The sequence below is a fragment of the Dipodomys spectabilis genome, unplaced genomic scaffold, assembly GCF_019054845.1.
Source record: "Dipodomys spectabilis isolate Male_0828 unplaced genomic scaffold, ASM1905484v1 ptg000329l, whole genome shotgun sequence".
In the NCBI taxonomy this organism is placed as follows: Eukaryota; Metazoa; Chordata; class Mammalia; order Rodentia; family Heteromyidae; genus Dipodomys; species Dipodomys spectabilis.
The window spans coordinates 4,063,668-4,080,106 of NW_024871006.1; the positions used below are offsets into that span (position 1 = coordinate 4,063,668).

The 16,439-nt window shown below is 54.0% G+C and overlaps 1 protein-coding gene across 2 annotated transcripts; it reads right to left on the minus strand.

Moving 5' to 3' along the window:
- Nucleotides 1-579: 579 nt before the first annotated feature.
- On the minus strand, nucleotides 580-10,166 carry Fdxr (ferredoxin reductase). 2 transcript variants are annotated; one of them, XM_042702690.1, is made up of 12 exons: nucleotides 10,048-10,166; nucleotides 9,377-9,480; nucleotides 4,485-4,580; nucleotides 4,229-4,351; nucleotides 3,988-4,101; nucleotides 3,692-3,793; nucleotides 2,663-2,770; nucleotides 2,321-2,405; nucleotides 2,023-2,222; nucleotides 1,735-1,906; nucleotides 1,034-1,204; nucleotides 580-922 (listed from the first exon to the last, which is right to left on the minus strand). In XM_042702690.1, the coding sequence occupies exons 1-12, from the start codon at nucleotides 10,112-10,114 to the stop codon at nucleotides 792-794; spliced, it is 1,473 nt and encodes a 490-aa protein (XP_042558624.1). In that variant the 5' UTR covers nucleotides 10,115-10,166; the 3' UTR covers nucleotides 580-791. The 2 variants fall into 2 exon arrangements, with proteins under 2 accessions (XP_042558624.1, XP_042558623.1); XM_042702689.1 differs by having other exon boundaries at nucleotides 10,036-10,166.
- Nucleotides 10,167-16,439: the final 6,273 nt, after the last annotated feature.

Genomic DNA, 16,439 nt, shown 5'->3' on the forward strand with positions numbered 1-16,439 from the left:
GAGCGGCTGCCCAGCCCCGGGTTCAAGCCCTCCGCTGGCCAGTGTGACCTTGGGCCGCGCGGTTCCGGGATCCTGGCTGATAAAGCGATGCCGGGGCCCCGGGCCCCCGTAGAAGACTCACCCCGAGGGAGGTACGGCTTTTGGGGTTTTTTTTCTTAAAGAACTTGGGGACTTGGCTAGAAATGGAGAAGTGCACCGAGGGTCGCGAGGTACGGGGGTGCCCAGAGGGGGCCCCAAGGCCACACCTGCCCGCCATGGGGGGGGGGGTAGACGGGGGGGGGGTCCCAAGGCTGCTGCCGAGGGGGGGTCATCTCGCCTCTCACTGGTTGAGCTGGGCTGGGCAGGGGTAAGCAGGCCGCAGGGCCGGCAGAGCCGGATCGGTGCGCCGCGCCAGGCCTGCCCCAGGCCCCCCGCCCCAGCCCCCAGAAGCTCCGGCGCAGGGCGCGCTTCCACAGCGCCACCTGGTGGCCCGGGCTAGCCGGGGCCAGAAGGTGACCCTGCCCCCCCACACCCCAAAGAAGCATCCACCATCAACCGTGTAGACTTCAGTTTCAGCTAGTTTATTTCCAGCATCCCCCCCCCCCCACCGAGTGGCCCTCCGGAGTCCAGCGGGAGGGGGACGGCGGAGCGGGGCAGCGTCGGCCTGCGTGTCCACCGGGAGGCAGCCAAGACCCCAGGCCAGGGTGGGCAGTGGGTGTCTAGGGTGTGGAGCGGGGCTCAGCCCTCTCCCTTCGTTGACCTGGGCCTGGATCCGGGCTCAGTGTCCCAGGAGCCTGGGCAGGGATCCGGGCTCAGCCTCCCAACAGCCGCAGCATCTCCTGTGGATCTACCAGCTTCTCTCGGGGCTTCCCGGCGCTCTGGCCTCGGGACACCTCCTCGGCATCCAGCTTCTCCCAGTCTGAGAAGGAGACTGGCCGGACTCCTGAGGCAGAAGGGACACAGCCAGTGCCGTCTCCTCCTCCTTCACCTTCCCCCCAAAGAAGGGGGGGGTCACCCATCCCCCCACCCAGGACCTCAGTGGGCGAGCCCAGACCTCGGCTCCTGAGCAGGGCCTGGATGGCTGCAGAGCCGGGCCGGGGGCCAGAGGGCAGCAGCCCGGCCTTCAGGTCCTGCAGCAGCTGCTGGCTGGTGAGGAAGCTGTCCGTCATGGTGGTGGCAATGACGCCCACGGGTCCCCTCTTCACCCAGCCGCTGCAGTAGAGTCCTGAGAGAGCGAAAACGGGAGTGGCTGGCTGTTGCTTGGCAACCTGTGCCCCACCTGTACAGAGAGGTGCAGGCAGACACTCGCCACAAACCTCCCGGTGAACCCCAACAGCTAGGCTCACGATGGCCACTCATCCAGCACCCTGGATGCTTCTGAACTGTTCTACTCTCTCAGGCTCCTTAGACCTCAGTTTCCCTGAAGCTAGGGGCTGGGGCCTGCTCACCCCCAGCCTAGCAGACCCTCAGGAGCATTTATTGACTGGAGAAATAATCAGAACAATTAGACCAGAAGTGGCCTGAAGAGAGGAGGCTGCCTCAGCTCCCATCCCAGCACTGAGCACAGGGCCCAGCCCAGAGCAGACTGGTAAGCGTTTGTTGAATGACTTAATGACCACACATTTGGCCATGTGAGGGTAGGCTGGGTCCTGGGCCAGGCTTGCCCGCAGAGCTTCTCGGTGCTTGGCACTAGTGAATGATGGGCCAGGAGACACAGCCTCCTACCACACACGCCCAGCCTTCCCACACGCTCACCTGGCACCTCCACAACCCGGCCTTCTGTATTGGGGATGATGCCAAGTTTAGGGTCAAAGGGCACACTGGGGTCAATGGAGCGGCTCTTGTAGCCAACACTGCTCAGCACCAGCCCACAGGGGAGGTCCTCGGTGTCTCCTGTGGGCACCGCCTGGGCCGCCTCCCCGACGTCCTGCAGGGAGAGTGGGGACATCACCAGGCTGTGGGGTGGAGAGGCCTCAGAAGGCGGGGGGGGGGGGGGGGGGCATATGGGGGGGCAGGGGGGTATCCTTGGGTAACGAGACTCACTTCCAGTCTGGTGATCGCCAGGCGGATTCCTGCTGCCCGCCGCCCATCTGGAGTGGGAAGCACCTGCTGGGGGCTTCGGCAAAAGCGGAGGCCCCAGGCTCGGGAGGCCAGGGCTCGGCGGGCGGCCTCCTCCGCGCGTGGCTGCTCCATGGCTGTGCGCAGCAGCAGTTCGCTCAGCCGCCTCCTGGGCCTCGGGACCTCTGGCAGCAACATGGGGCACCTCAGGGCTGTCCCTGCCCACAGGACCCCCCCCAGGAGCCCCCCCATTCCTCCCAGGGGACCAGGCCGGACCCCTCACCCTTTATGCTGTCCTGAAGACCTAAAAAATCCTTAGGATCCAGAAGGGGCCGTGTTCCTGGTAACTGGATCATCTCCCGAAGCTCCTGGAGCGTGGGGTGGGAGTGGGGGTGGTCAGAGTCAGAACACAGCCCCCCCCCCCCCCCACACACACACAAAGGCAGCCTGGGGCAGGAGACACCACCATGGAAAGTTCCAGGCACTGGGAGTCCTGCCTGCTCCCCAAGGTCCCTCCCAGGCAGCAGCCACTCGAGGGGCTCTGATGACCACCCCCGCCACACCTCCCCCCATACATGGGGACCCTCTGCTTGGGACCCTGCCCCTCCCCCTCTGGTCCCAGTACCTTGATGGTGAAGGCCACTTGTAGGGGCCCTCGCCGGCCCACTATCCACACGGTCTTCACCTGACTCTGCCTCAGCACCCCCAAAGCAGCCTCTGTGATGTCCGTTTTCTGGCACAAAAGGAGGTGCTTGAAATCATCACACACTGCCCTGGGGAAGGGAACTGGCCAGTTGGTTTTGTCTCTAACCTAAGGCGGAAGGCTGGGGGAGGTGGGGGGGGGGGAGAATATGGTACCATGTCTCCCCCTGGTGGGCATTATGAGTATTGCGGGCAACTCTGCACACAGTGGAGACTCCCTCCCAGGGCACAGGGAGGGTTACAGTGTGTTGGGAACAAAGGAGGCTGGGGGCTGGAGACAGAAGGCAGGTGCTGGCTCTTGGGGAGGGAGGGATAAGCGATAATTCCTGGGCTGGTAACCTGCTAGGAACTGCAGCAGACTGGACTCTGAAAAATTTGGCAGTGGACCACGATTCAAGGTGGTCCCAGAGGACTGCCTGGTAAAAGGAGAAACTAAGCCAAGACCTGGAAGCGGAATGTTGAACTTGCAACACGCAGGAGTCAAGTCAGACTGCTCCAGGCAGGGGGCTGGTGTACATAAAGGTCCTGAGGCACACTGAAGTCTTAAAAGTCAGCTGGGCGCCCGGTGGCTCGCGCCTGTAATCCTGGCTACTCAGGAGGCTGAGATCTGAGGATCATAGTTCAAAGCCAGCCTGGGCAGGAAAGTCTGTGAGACTCTTATCTCCAATTAGCCACTCAAAAACCGGAAGTGGCACTGTGGCTCAAGTGGTAGAGCGCTCGCCTTGAGCTGAAGAGCTGAGGGACAGCGCCCAGGCCCAGAGTTCAAGCCCCACAAAAGAAAAAAGAAAAAAAGTCCATGCAGCCCGGAGTCCTGGCTTTCAGGAAGGCTCTGCCTGAACCCAGGCCGCAGGGGCTGAGCTTGGCTTGGCGCTGGGAGGCTGACCCGAGGACCAGCACAGCCTCTCTCCTGCGTGACTGGCCTCCTCCCCTCTACCTCCGGCCTCCGGCTCACCTCCAGGTGCTCAGGTGGGGTCAGCAGGATGCGGGCCACATCCAGAGCCACATTCCCCTGCCCCAGAATCACCGCTGTGTCACAGTTCAGGTCCGGCATCAGCTGGGGGGAGGGGAAAGGTCTTCATGGGTCTCTGGGCCTCTTCATTTCAATCTCACCTGCACAGCCTCCTCCTGCCCGCTCCCTCCTCCCCCCCCCCGTGCCCTGGGGTCCCCCCTCCCCTGCAATGCTTGAGCAGGAGAGTCCAGCCTACCTGTGTTGGGGTGACCCCCAGCCAGCGTGACCCCTCAGCTCACCTCCCGGTTCTCAGGGAGCCCGTTGTACCAGCCCACAAAGGCCCGGGCAGACAGCACGCCAGGCAGCTCCTCACCGGGAACCCCCAGGGCCCGGTGGTCCTCCGCCCCATAGCTCTGAGGAGAGAGCACAGGCCCAGCTCCCAGCAGCCCCTTCTAGAAGCTTCTACATCCCGGGGGGCCTTGCACCGGTCACCTCTGGCCTGAGCATCCCCTCCCCTGCCGCCACCCCCGCTCTACACACCAGCACCACAGCGTGGTAGGCCTCCTGTAACTCCGGCACCGTCACGTCCCTGCCGACGGACACGTTGCCCCAGAAGGCGCAGCGGTCAGAGCGGGCCGTCTGGGTGAACGTGTGGACGACGTTCTGCCAGGCAGCATCAAGGGAGAGGGATTTGAGGTGAGGCGGCTCCGGGCATGGCCAGCGTCCCCCTCAACCCAGGGTCCCCAGGAACATTCCCCACCCCCCACGCCTCACCTCCACGCCCAGCATGACTCACCTTCACCTCAGGGTGATCGGGAGCCACACCAAAGCGCACCAGGCCAAAGGGCACCGGCTGCTTCTCGTAGATGTCCACCTGGGCCTGGGGATGGTGCTGTGGGAAAGGATGCAGGGGTTTTTTGGGGGGGCGCTGGGGGAGAAGCTGGGTCTCCCTCCTGGACAGAGCAGGAGAGTTTCCCTCTAGGGTGTCCACCCGGAGGAGAGGAAGTGCTTCTCTGCATGTATCCACCTGAGGGCCAGACAAGGGACCTGGGGCGGCACAAGCAGCAAGAGGGGCTGAGGTCAGACCTCAGTCAGGACCGCCAGCTGTGAGGCTGTGGGCAGCGTGGGCAGCTATGGAGGGTATTGCTCTGCGCTGGAGTGGAGTAAGGAGAGCTTCCTCCTCTGGTCCGACGTGAGTCATGGTAACTGCCTTCCAACATTGGTTCACTTCTAGAAATTTCCAGCTGACCTGATGGCTGAGAACCAGCCTTTGAAGTTCACACCTGCCTTCGTAGAGTCCTAAGATCACCCCACTAGAACAAGGATGGCCAGCCAAGAAGTGGAGGGGGGGGAGGAGGGTAGGGGAGAGGCTGGGGGGCATTCTCCACCCCCACGGCACCTCTAGGGGCTGCAGGGTAGGCACAGGGTCTGGGTCAGGTAGAGACCAGTAAATGCCAGGGGCTCCCTGGGCACCCCGCCCCCCAGAGTGAACTGGAGGCGCTGGGGAAGTGAGGGCAGACGGACCCTGCAAGCAGCTCAGAGCAAAGCAGCGGGGCTCCCAGGGTGCCACGCCCGGTGTCCAGGCTCACGCCACTCCCCAGGCAATGGGCCTCAAGCCTGGTGAGCGCCTGTCCCCAGCCCCTCACCTTGGCCCAAGGTTCCCCTTTCTAGTCCATTGCCTGCCTGTCCCAAGCCCAGGCTGCCTCACCCATCCACCCCTCCTGCCTCTCCCCTTCTCTGGCCAGCCCATAGGTGACCACTCAAACCACTTCCTGCAGACCATGAGTTCCTTAGGGTACCGGTTAGGATGGCCCTACTGGGTGGAATTCAAGGGAGGATCCAATGCGAGCATTTGCTGTGGCCCAAGTCACTTTCTCTGGTTGCCAGGATACAAAGGTCAGACTGCTCTGAACAGTCAGCCCCTCCCAATCCGCCCTCACCGTTATCGCCCCTGGCATTCTGCTGCAGAGAGGCCTGCACTCCAGGTCTCAGGCTCTCCGGCTCTCCAAGGCCAGCTCCATGCTCCCCTAAGTGCACACAACTCGCAAGTCCTCTGCCCGGTGTGGTGGAACAGTCTGGAATCCCAGCTCTTACAAGATGGAGGCAGGAAGATCTTGAATTCTAGGCTGTCTAGGCTATAATAGTTTAAAAAAAAAAAAAAAAAAAGCCAGGTGCTGATGGCTCACACCTGTAATCCTAACTACTCAGGAGCCAGCAAGACTCCTATCTCCAATTAAACACCAAAAAGCAGGAAGTGGAGCTGGGGCTCAAGTGGTAGAGAGCTAACCTTAAGCAGAAAAACTCAGGGACAGTACACGAGTCATCAGTGCAAACCCCATGACCAACAAAAAAAAGGGGGTGGGGCGGAGCAGGAGGGGTGCCAGAGCTGGGCGCTAATGGCTCCCATCTACAATCCTAGCTATTTAGGAAGCTGAAATCTGATGATTGTGGTTCAAAGCCAGACTGCAAAGGAAAATCTTTGAGACTCCTATCTCCAACCAGCCAGCAAAAAGCCAGAAGTGAAGCTGTAGCTCAAGTGAAGTGCTAGCCTTGAGCAAAAAAGCTAAGGGACAGCGCCCAGGCCTAGAGTTCGAGCCCCAGAACTAGCAGGTATGTGAGCAATGTGTGCACATGCGCATCCACACACACTACACATACACACGCTGGGCATGCAGTATGCATAAGGCCCTGGGTTTGATCACCAGCACCAGAGGAGGGAAAATCCCATAATTCCATAAACTAACCTCTTCCCTTCTGCTCTTCTGACCCTCCATCTACATAGAGTCCAGTTAGGTAGTGGGCCTGTCACCTACCCCTCTATCCTGGCTCATCAACCTCACATCCTTGGCCTCCTCCTCTCTAAACCCTGCTTCCGTCTACCCTACAGACAGAACACGCCAATAAAAAAATAAAGGACAGGCAGTGTGCCTCAGGGGTCATTGAAAAAGCACTTTTCTAGCAAGTACTAGGCCCTAAGTCCAATATTCAGCAAAGCCCAAACTAACCAAACAAAAAAAGAAGCCCTATTATCTCCTGCCTAAAAGCCAATTCCCTGGAGCAATGGGCAGCAGAATTCTGGTGCTGATCCCAGGGCACCAGCCACAGTGTTTGATCAAGTCTGAGCTGGGCCCAGAAATGTTCACTTTAAAAAGTTTTCCTGGGTGAGTGCCAGTGCATCACACCTACAATTCCAGCTACTTAGGAAGCGAAGATCTGGAGGATAAAAAATTGAAGCCATAGCCGGGCACCGGTGGCTCACACCTTGTTGGGAGCCGACAGTAAAGCTCAAAGGTCATCTTGACCCCTGTGCTCGCTTGAAGGCACACACAAGAAACTGGCTTACTTGAAAGACACCAGGTGCCCGGGATTGCTTTGCTATGTCTGCAGAGTTTGTTTTTTCAATCAGTTGACCTTGTCTTGTTTTTACTGCACTCTGTTTTCACTGAAATTTTCCTTGTTTTTTTCTGGACTATAGTAACCTTATGTTACCTCTTGACTTCTAACAGTATATATTAGGGAACGTTGAAAATAAACAGGGCTGCAGTCTTGAGCTGCAGACCTCCCAACCCCATCTTTTGTCTTGTGTCTTTTTTTTTTTTCTCATCCTCACTCCCTAAATCAGGATTCCCTTTCCTTGCCAGCAGGCTCCGGGAACACCTGTAATCCTCGCTACTCAGGAGCCTAAGATCTGAGGATCACAGTTCAAAGCCAGCCAAGGCAGGAAAGTCTGTGAGACTCTTACCGCCAATAAACCACTCAGAAAACCAGAAGTGGCACTGTGGCTCAAGTGATAGAGTGCTATCATTGAACTGAAGAGCTGAGGGACAGCGCCCAGGCCCAGAATTCAAGCACCATGACTGACAAAAAAAAAAAAAGAATTGAAGCCAAAAGTCCATCAGATCCAAAATAAGCAGCAGCAGCAAAAGGCACAACTGGAGATGTTGCTCAAGAGGTTGGGAGCCATCTATGCAAGCAAGCCAAGAGAGCACACAACCCTGAATTCAAAACCCATTACCATTAAAAAACAAGAAGTGTCCCAGGGGACTCTTATGGGGTGGGGCTGTACACAGCACCAGAAAAGCCAGCCAAGTCCAGTGTGGTCTGGGTATCTGGGCCTGTCCACCTCCTCAGCCCTCAGGCTCCCCTTCGCCCCTCAAACCCACATCTGCCCTCGTGCACTTGCTACTTCCCTGAAGGGCACACGCCTCCCTCCTCTGGCCTTGGTCCACACAGGGTTCCCTGGGCCTGGCACATTTCTGTTATCCTATCCTGGCCTGACACCCGCTGTGGGCTTTCAGACATGAGAATCTGGACAGCTCTTCCTCTGGACTGAGTTGGAGGCCTCTCTCTGTGTAGACCCTAAAATGTCCTGTGCCCCCCCCTCCCCAGCCCCCCAACCTTGAGCACATGGTCCCAGTGCACAGAACATGCTGGCGTCCAGTCCAATGATTACTAGGTAAGCAACAGCAGACTGGCCTGATTCAGACGGCTGACATCCAGGTCCGGGCACCTCCTCTGTGCCCAGGGTGGAGCCATGGAAAGTCTCCCCCACCTTTGTGCCTCCCCCTGGGAGCATGACGCCTGTATCAGGTTGGACATGAGGATGCTGGGAGATGCACTGTTCAGAACCAGACTCAAATTCAGTGCCATTGCCCCAAACATGACTCATATTAGGAACAGGGCCAACAGCCCAAGTTCCTACCTAGAGCATCAGGAGCAGCTGGAACCTGGACCCTGGGTCCATCCCTGGCCCATCCAGCAGGGAAAGCACCTACACATGTGCCAACCTGAAATCAGTGCCCCGCCCACAGACACGGATGGAGCTACGAACCCTGCCTGGAAGGCCTGTTCTCCCTTGCTCAAGGCTCAGCCAACACAGTGGCCCCCACACAAAGCCCTACAAGGCCTCTCTGATCAGCTTCCTGGCCTCCATTCAGACCCCAAGCTATCCCCTTAAGGACATGGCCTTGAATTCCAAGCTGACTCCACAAACGAGGCCCTAGCTAGAGCCTGTGTGTGGCTTTCAGTGTGGCTCATATTCGTGTCCCAGGAAACTGCTTCTGATGGTGCCCACCTGCTTGACTCACCCTGCTTGCCTCTCCATCATTACCTCAGCCGCCGGTGCTACCTGGGGGGCAGGCCTAGGCCGCTTTTCAGCAAAAGTTTTCTCTGAGATCTTCCTGGTTGCGGCACAAAAAGCCCCATGTCACAGCAAACTGGGATATACCAGTGGGTCACTCTACTTTTCAAGTATCAGCCTATGTGCAAAATTAATATATTCACCCTTTCTTATGTCTCTCCAAGGCCCCAAAGGCTAGGCCACTGTCTTTCCTTGTCCAAACTTATCTTGTCCCCTCCTCCTAGATCTCAAGGTCTACTGTGGTGCACAGTGGAAGCCTTGAGTCCTTGGGGGAAAGGAGCAGGCAGTGGGAGGCTCTGACTTGAGACCTTGACTCTGAATGGAGAAAAGCACAGGTTGGGAGAGGAGCTGTGGGAGAGGATGGGATGGTGAGGTAGGTAATGGTCACAGAATGCCATAATGCCTTGACATACAGAATGTGGGGTAGGGGTGGAGGGTGTTGAATGGAGACAGGAGAAAGGAGAAACCCACTCCATTACCTAGTCCAGATGGGCTGGGGCCATCTCAAAAGGCAAGCCAAAGAGGGTGGGGCTTGCCCTTCGTATTACCTTTAGCAGGTGTTGGGCTGTATAGAAGCCAGCTGGGCCGCTGCCCACCACACAGATCTGAGGAGCCTTTTCCTGCGTGGAGAACTGCTGGTAGAAATGTAGGGCTGCACAGAGAGGAAGCAAGATCAAGCTGACACTGTCTCCCTCTCCCAAATCACAAGAGACGCACCCTCACTTGCATCTCCTTCCTGTTCCTCGAAGTTCTGTCATTTGCGGGGTCCCTTACTTCATCTGAACCCCCAAAAGTTGCCCCATGCCTGACCCCTGAACCTGCAGCTAATGATGGCCTACTCACAACCCTCATTGTCTCTGAAGCACAGTTCCTCATTATCCTTATGGGGTATCCTGCCCATCTGACGACGATCCCACAGACTCCCTATCACCCCCAATCCCGCCACTGTGGGTCGCCCTACCACGCCCCCCCACCTTCCCTCTCCCTCCTTTCTCTGCGGGACTCTGTACTAATCTTACCCTACCCTATCCCGCCTGAGATTTCCCGGTCGCCTACCCCCGTTCACTCCGTCTCACCCTGACACCTCGCCTCGCACCGCACAGACTCCATCTGGCCCCCTCCCCCTTCCCGCACCACCACCACGCCTGGTCCCCAGCTCCGATCCGACCCCTGCACTCCGCGCTCCCATGCAGTGTCCTGCTCGTACTCGGGGTATTCCTGGCGAGAGGCGGTCGGATCCGAGGCCACGCCGACCGGTGACACCAGAACCAGAAGCGCGGAGCCATGCTCAGGAACAGCGCGCAAAAGCCGACCCGCGCCTGGCCACGCACAGCTCCAGGCCGGCCGCACTGCGTCCGGCGCAGGGCACGCCCTCATCCGGCTGCGGCCACGCCCACCCGGCTCGGCCCCGCCTCCCGCCGGCTGCGGCCACGCCCACCCGCCGCCCGGCTCCTCCCGGTTCCCCGACCCCACCCCGTGTCCCGTGGAAGAGCCCGACTGTGCGGCTCCACCCCGACCCCCCAAAGGAACCCTGTCCCCCAGAGCCCCGTCCATCCGCCGAGGCCCCCGCCACCCTCGACTTCCAGGCTCTAAGAGACTTTATTTCTCCCAAATGCCGGAAACCTACATTTGGAGGAAAGCAAATCCCCATCTCTCTTTCAATAGCTCTCTAGGGAGAGAGCCAATTAAAAAGGAGCTTACTTAAGCCTCTCCGGAGGCCTTTGTCGCTCGCTGATGACGCGTAGGCGGCGCGCGTATTTCGTCTCAGCCAATCAGGAGTCCGGCTCCCAGCGAGCCTCCCCTCCATTGGGTAATAGCCTTCGAGAGCCAAGTCCGCGGCGAAGCGCTCCGGGCCGCGGCGCACGCCGGTGCCTCAACTCAACTCCAGTGCAGTTCCAGGCGTGGTCCCGGCGTTGTCACTGCTGTGATCCTGCAAGATGTTGTGCGTGGTGGAGCGCGGGAGGACACTGAACCGTGAAGAGCGGGTCCCGCCATACTCTCTTCCCCGTAACTGGAGGAGAAAGCGGCGGGGGGTCGGGAGGGAGAATGGTTTGCCCCAGGTACTGGGATAAGACACTCGGCTAGGAGGCACATTTTAAGGAAATGCCATTTAAGAACCTAATACTTAGGGCAAAGAACGCATGTTTTAATGCACCCTAAAGGTTTCGTTTTTGTTTTTGCTTTGAGACAGGGTTTTCGAACTCACCGTCGTCCTGCTCCAGCCTCCGGAGTGCTGAGATTTCTGGCGGGCGTTACCCCCCCTAGCTAATGCACACATTTTAGAAGATCAAAATTAACGAAAAAAAAAAAATAATGATGAACAACCGAAAAAAAAAAGTACAGGTGCAGGAGCCAGAGGCTCAAGCCTATAATCCTAGTTACTCAAGAGGCAGAGATCTGAGGATGGTGGTTCTAAGCCAGCCAGTGAAGATAAATCCGAGAGGCTTATCTCTAATGAATCAGCAAAAAGCTGGTGTAGAGAACCAGTCTTAGATGAAAAAACTAAGTGAGAGTGCAAGGCCCTGAGTTCAAGCCCCACTACCAGCACAATGAGGCCAGAGCACTTGCCTAGAGAACAGGAGGCAGTATCAGTGGTGATCTCTGACCCATATGCCTGATGCTATTTCCTCCAGGGCCTCTCTCCTTTGAAGATACCTTAGACTCATCCTCTCCCAAGTTACTAGGAGTAAAGGTCTCTCATCTCCTACAGCACCAGATCCTATTTTATTATTATTTATGTCCTTTTATCTTAATTTGCTTTGTGTGGATATGTATCTTGAGGATTGGACACGACATCAGATTTATTCCTGAGCTACCCTCCTAGCCCCTGGGTTTATTTTTAATTCTTGAATTGGGCAACACTTTATTCCATAAAAATAGAGTAAGAGGTATGATGATCTGAGCCAAAGGAGATTATTTTTAATAGACAAGAAGGGCTGGAAGGAAGAGACAAGCCAGGTATGGTGGTATCCACCTGTAATTCCATCACTTGAGAGGCTGTGTGGCAGAAGGATTTTAAGTTCAAGGCCAGTCTGAACAACATAGGTACACCTTGCTTTAAATAAATTAAAATCAACAACAGCAAAAACCTTTTGAAATGACTGACTTTTTTATTATTATTATTTTTTTTTTTTTTTTGCCAGTCCTGAGGCTTGAACTCAGGGACTGGGCACTGTCCCTGAGCTTCTTTTGCTCAAGGATAGCACTCTACTACTTGAGCCACAGCACCACTTGTGGTCTCTTGTGTACTAAGGAATCAAATCCAGGGTTTCATGCATACTAGGCAAGCACTCCACCATTAATCCACGTTCCTAGCCTATCTTTTTTTCTTTTTAAAGACAGGGCCTCACTGTAACATAGGCTTACCACTAACTAGTCTTCCTGCTTCACCCTTTAGAGGGTGGAGATTGTAGGTATATGCCACCAGTCTTGGCTTAAGTTACTTTCCTTGTAAACTGGAAACAAGGAAATAAAAGGAAAATAACTGATTAGTTAACTTCAGGTTATTTCAGGTTACTTCATTTGTGGGAGGAATAAAGAACAGAAGGAAAGACATTTTGCCTATTGAAATTGGAGTGACAGGGAAATTTGGCCTTTGTCTCCCAATCCTGATTTCTCAGCAGTCAGACAAAACTTAATTTCCCCTTGGTGAACTTGAGAGTGCATGACACCATTTTTATTTATTTATTTTTATTTTTTGTCAGTCATAGGGCCTGAACTCTGGGCCTGGGTGCTGTCTCTCAGCTCTTCAGCTCAAGGCTAGCACTCTACCACTTGAGCCATAGCACCACTTCTGCTTATGTGGTGCTGAGGAATCAAACCCAGGGCCTCATGCATGCAAGTCAAGCACTCTCCCACTGAGCCACCTTCCCAGCCCACCACTTTGATTTTTAACCTGGTGTTGGGGCCTCAGACAGGAGCTTACTCTAAAACAATGGCCTCCTCTAGTTTCTTTTGAACACTGATTACACACTTGTCATTTCTGATCATTTTTATTGAAGTATAGTAGACAGAAAAGCACACAAATCATAATGGATGTTTTGATGAATTCTCACAAGGTATAACCATGCAACCACCACCAAGACTGAGAAATAGAATAGTATCCCAGGAGTCCTCTGTGCCTTCTCCTACCAACAAGTAAATATTCCTTTTTTCTCTAATGTGATGTTGTGTTTCATGCCTGTCCTGCAAACTATGCTTGCAGACCAAAGCTGTTAATAGTCCTGTTTTGTATGAATCACAAGAATTATTTTTGTATTATTTTTTTGCTGGTTCTAGTACTGAGACTTGAACTCAACACCTGGACACTGTCCTTTAACTTTTTTACTCAAGGCCAGCACTCTACTGCTTGAGCCCTAGCTCCACTTCTGGATTTTTCTAGATAATTGGGGATAAAAGTCACACAAGCATTCTTTCCTGGGATACTTTTGAATCTGGATCCTGTGATCTCAGCCTCCAGATAGATAGATGGTAGATAGAGAGAGAGAGAGAGATGTAGATATATGATTTTTAAGTTTATCTGGGCTCTGGTGGCTTACACCTGTAATCCAAGCTACTCAGGAGGCTGAGAGCTGAGGATCCTGGTTCAAAGCTAGCCCGGGCAGGAAAGTCCATGAAATTTTTATCACCAAATTAACCACCAGAAAGCCAGAATTAGAGATGTGACACAAAGTGGTAGAGTGCTAGCCTTAAGTACAAAAGCTCAGGGACGGTGCCCGGGCCCAGAGTTGAGCTCTGTGACCAACAAGAACAACAACAACAAGTTTAATATTTTGTGACATGAAAATTGTCTGAAATTCAAATTTCAGTGTTTACACATAAAGTTTTATTGGAACACAACTATGTTTTTGTGTTTTTTTTAACATACCATCTATTGCTATTTTTTTCACTTTGATGGCACAATTTAGTTATGGCAAGGACAGTATGATCCATAACACCAAAAAATATTGAGTATATGGCCCTTTCTAGAAAGAGTTTGACAACACCTGCACTAACCTGTTAACTCCCTGAGGGTGGGGGCCAGTTTCATTTACTCGTTTATCCCCAGAGGCTCATACGGTACCTGACTCCCAGTGGATGTTCAAAGAATTTATCTTGATTCTTGTGTAAGTGGCTCACACCTATAATCTCAGCTACTGGGAGATATAGGTAGGAGAACTGCAGTTTGAGGCTAACCTAGAGCAAAAGCTTGAGACCCTGCCCAAAAAATAACTAAAAGCATAAAGGGTTGAAGGTGTGACTCATACTGAGCCTAGCTAGCAAGTGTGAGACCCTGAGTTCAAACCCCAGCACTGCCCCCCCCCAAAAAATCTTAATGATAAAATGGTTATTGTCTCTCATGGAAGAAAGAGATGGAAATCCAGGGTGGGACACCTAGAAAGCTTTCTAGGGCTTTGCATTGAGCAATAGTATGTGATGGTTTTGAATATAGATTCTGGAGTCCCACACTGGATTTAAATCCCTCTTCAGGTAATTCTAGCTGTGTGACACAAAGTTCTCCTATCTGTAATGTGAGGGAAAAATAACTCTTGTAAATATTAAAATTAGATGATGGAAGGAAGTGGCACTGTGGCTCAAGTGGTAAAGCACTAGCCTTGAGCACAAAGAGGCTCAGGGACCATGCCCAGGCCTTGAATTCAAGCCCCCAGGACAGTAAAAGAAAAAGACAGTAAAAAAAAAGAAGAAAGTAACCCTTTGGGTTGGCAGCATGGCTCAGTTGATAGAGTGCTAGTCAATGAGCAAAAGTGTCAGGTGTACTGAGTTCAAGTTCTGGTCTCAGAACAAGAAAAGAAAATTAGATGATGAAAATGAAGGTGTGAGACAAGTGGTAGAGCACCAGCCTTGAGGGAGAGTGTGAGGCCATGAGTTCAAGTCCCACTCCTGGAACAAAAACATAAAGAGTAGATGACATAAGTAAAAACACCTGCCACATGTAAATGGTAGCTAATAGTGTCATTGTCACCTCTGATCTACCTCTGCAAATTAGGCCCTAGAAATACTCCATTCACACCTATCGCCTTCTGTCACCTCTCGAGGCCCTGGTGTCCCCAATCCACATCCTCAGAGCAGCAGAAAATCAAGTTCCACAGTGACTTAAATGACTTGTTCCTGGGGTCTCTAAAGTACAGCCTGGGCTGGTCAGGGCCTCCTACTGCTTCCTATCCCCCCCCATTTGGGCCCAGATGAAAAACCCCAAGTCATTGCTTGTGTATTTGGATGGTTTAATCATTCGTCTAGAGTATGCATCTGCTGATCCTTTTCCTGACATCATACTTTTCATATGGAGAATTCACAGCTTGATAAATCACATCCCCAGACCAGGAGGGAGGGGGGCATTCTGAGCTACTAATGCATTTCAAAAGAGCAGCAAGAACATATAGCAAAGCATTAGACCAGGATGGCTGCCAAGCATGCCCTGTTCCAAGAGGGCTGCTTGGATCCCAAACATCTCTATCAGTGAGCCTCCCAGCGGGGAACAGATGGCACACTCAGAAGGCATGAGTGAAGAGGGTTAAGTGATAAGAACTTTGTGCAGAGGTGTGAGCAGCCTCAGGAGACAGAGAAGCACCCAGAACCCAGCACAGCAACTGGGAGCCACCGTCAGGACAGGCCTTCAAGAAGCCAAGGAAGGAGTCGTGTGGCAAGTTGTGAAGGGAACAGCACCTGAAGGTGCTTAGGATGCTGTCAGAAGAGGACCACACAGAGGGAGGGAGAAAGGACCTGGAGGGGCAGATGGTAGCTATGCGGCAGAGCTGTCTAGGCCATCCTGGACACAGTAACACAACGCCTCTCCAAGGATGCAGTGTTGTGCCCTCTCCTCCCTCTGCCCACCCAAAGGTTCCCCTTTGCTGGCATCTAGCCTCTCATCCTCAGGGTCAGTGTGCTCTTCATCCATCCAAAGATTTAACTGGAAAATAAGGTAATTGTGTGCTCAGAAAAATGACTTATTGCTTGAAACCAAGAACAATATTGTCCCACAGGGGACATTTGACCATATATGGAGACATTTTTGATTGTCACAAACTTGGGCTCCCAGCATCAAGTAGGTAGGAGCTGGAGGCATAACTGTACATCCCAGAATGTATCAGGCTAGTTACTCAGGAGGCTAAAGATCAAGGGTCCAAGCCAGCCCAGGTAGAAAAGTCTATGAGACCACTAAAGAAAAAAAAAGTCAGAAGTGGAACTGTGGCACTGGTATGGCACCAGCCTGAGCTAAAAAGCTCAGGGACAGTGCCCAGGCCCTGAGTTCAAGTCCCAGTACTGGCACCACACACCCAAATTCCAGAATGCAGAGCAGAGCCAACAAAGAATTAGCTAGACAAACTGTCAACGGTGTTGAAGCAAGGAAGTTTCTGGCTTCCTGTCACAGGCCTGGCTTCCTCTATCTCCTTCAGCCTCTTCCTCGGCCCTTCCTTATACCCTTGAGAGGATCCAGCTCTGTCAAGGGAAGCTCCCAGCCTCTCTCAACTCCTCCTACTATGGGCTGGGATCTCATTGTGACAGTGGCTTAGTCTTCAGGGTCTGGCATCAAACCATCCTTGCACTGCTGAGCCCAACTCTTCATTCAAGCCCTTCTATCTCACCCCAGCCTCCTTCCCTTAGTTTCCTTCG

Coding starts and splice junctions, on each gene's coding strand:
- Fdxr (XM_042702689.1), bottom strand. CDS start 10,114: ATGGCTCCGCGCTTCTGGTTCTGGTGTCACCGGTCGGCGTGGCCTCGG. Junction 4,352..4,484: donor CCGATCACCCTGAGGTGAAG/GTGAGTCATGCT, acceptor GCTGCCTGGCAG/AACGTCGTCCACACGTTCAC. Junction 923..1,033: donor GGCCCTGCTCAGGAGCCGAG/GTCTGGGCTCGC, acceptor CTTCTGCCTCAG/GAGTCCGGCCAGTCTCCTTC.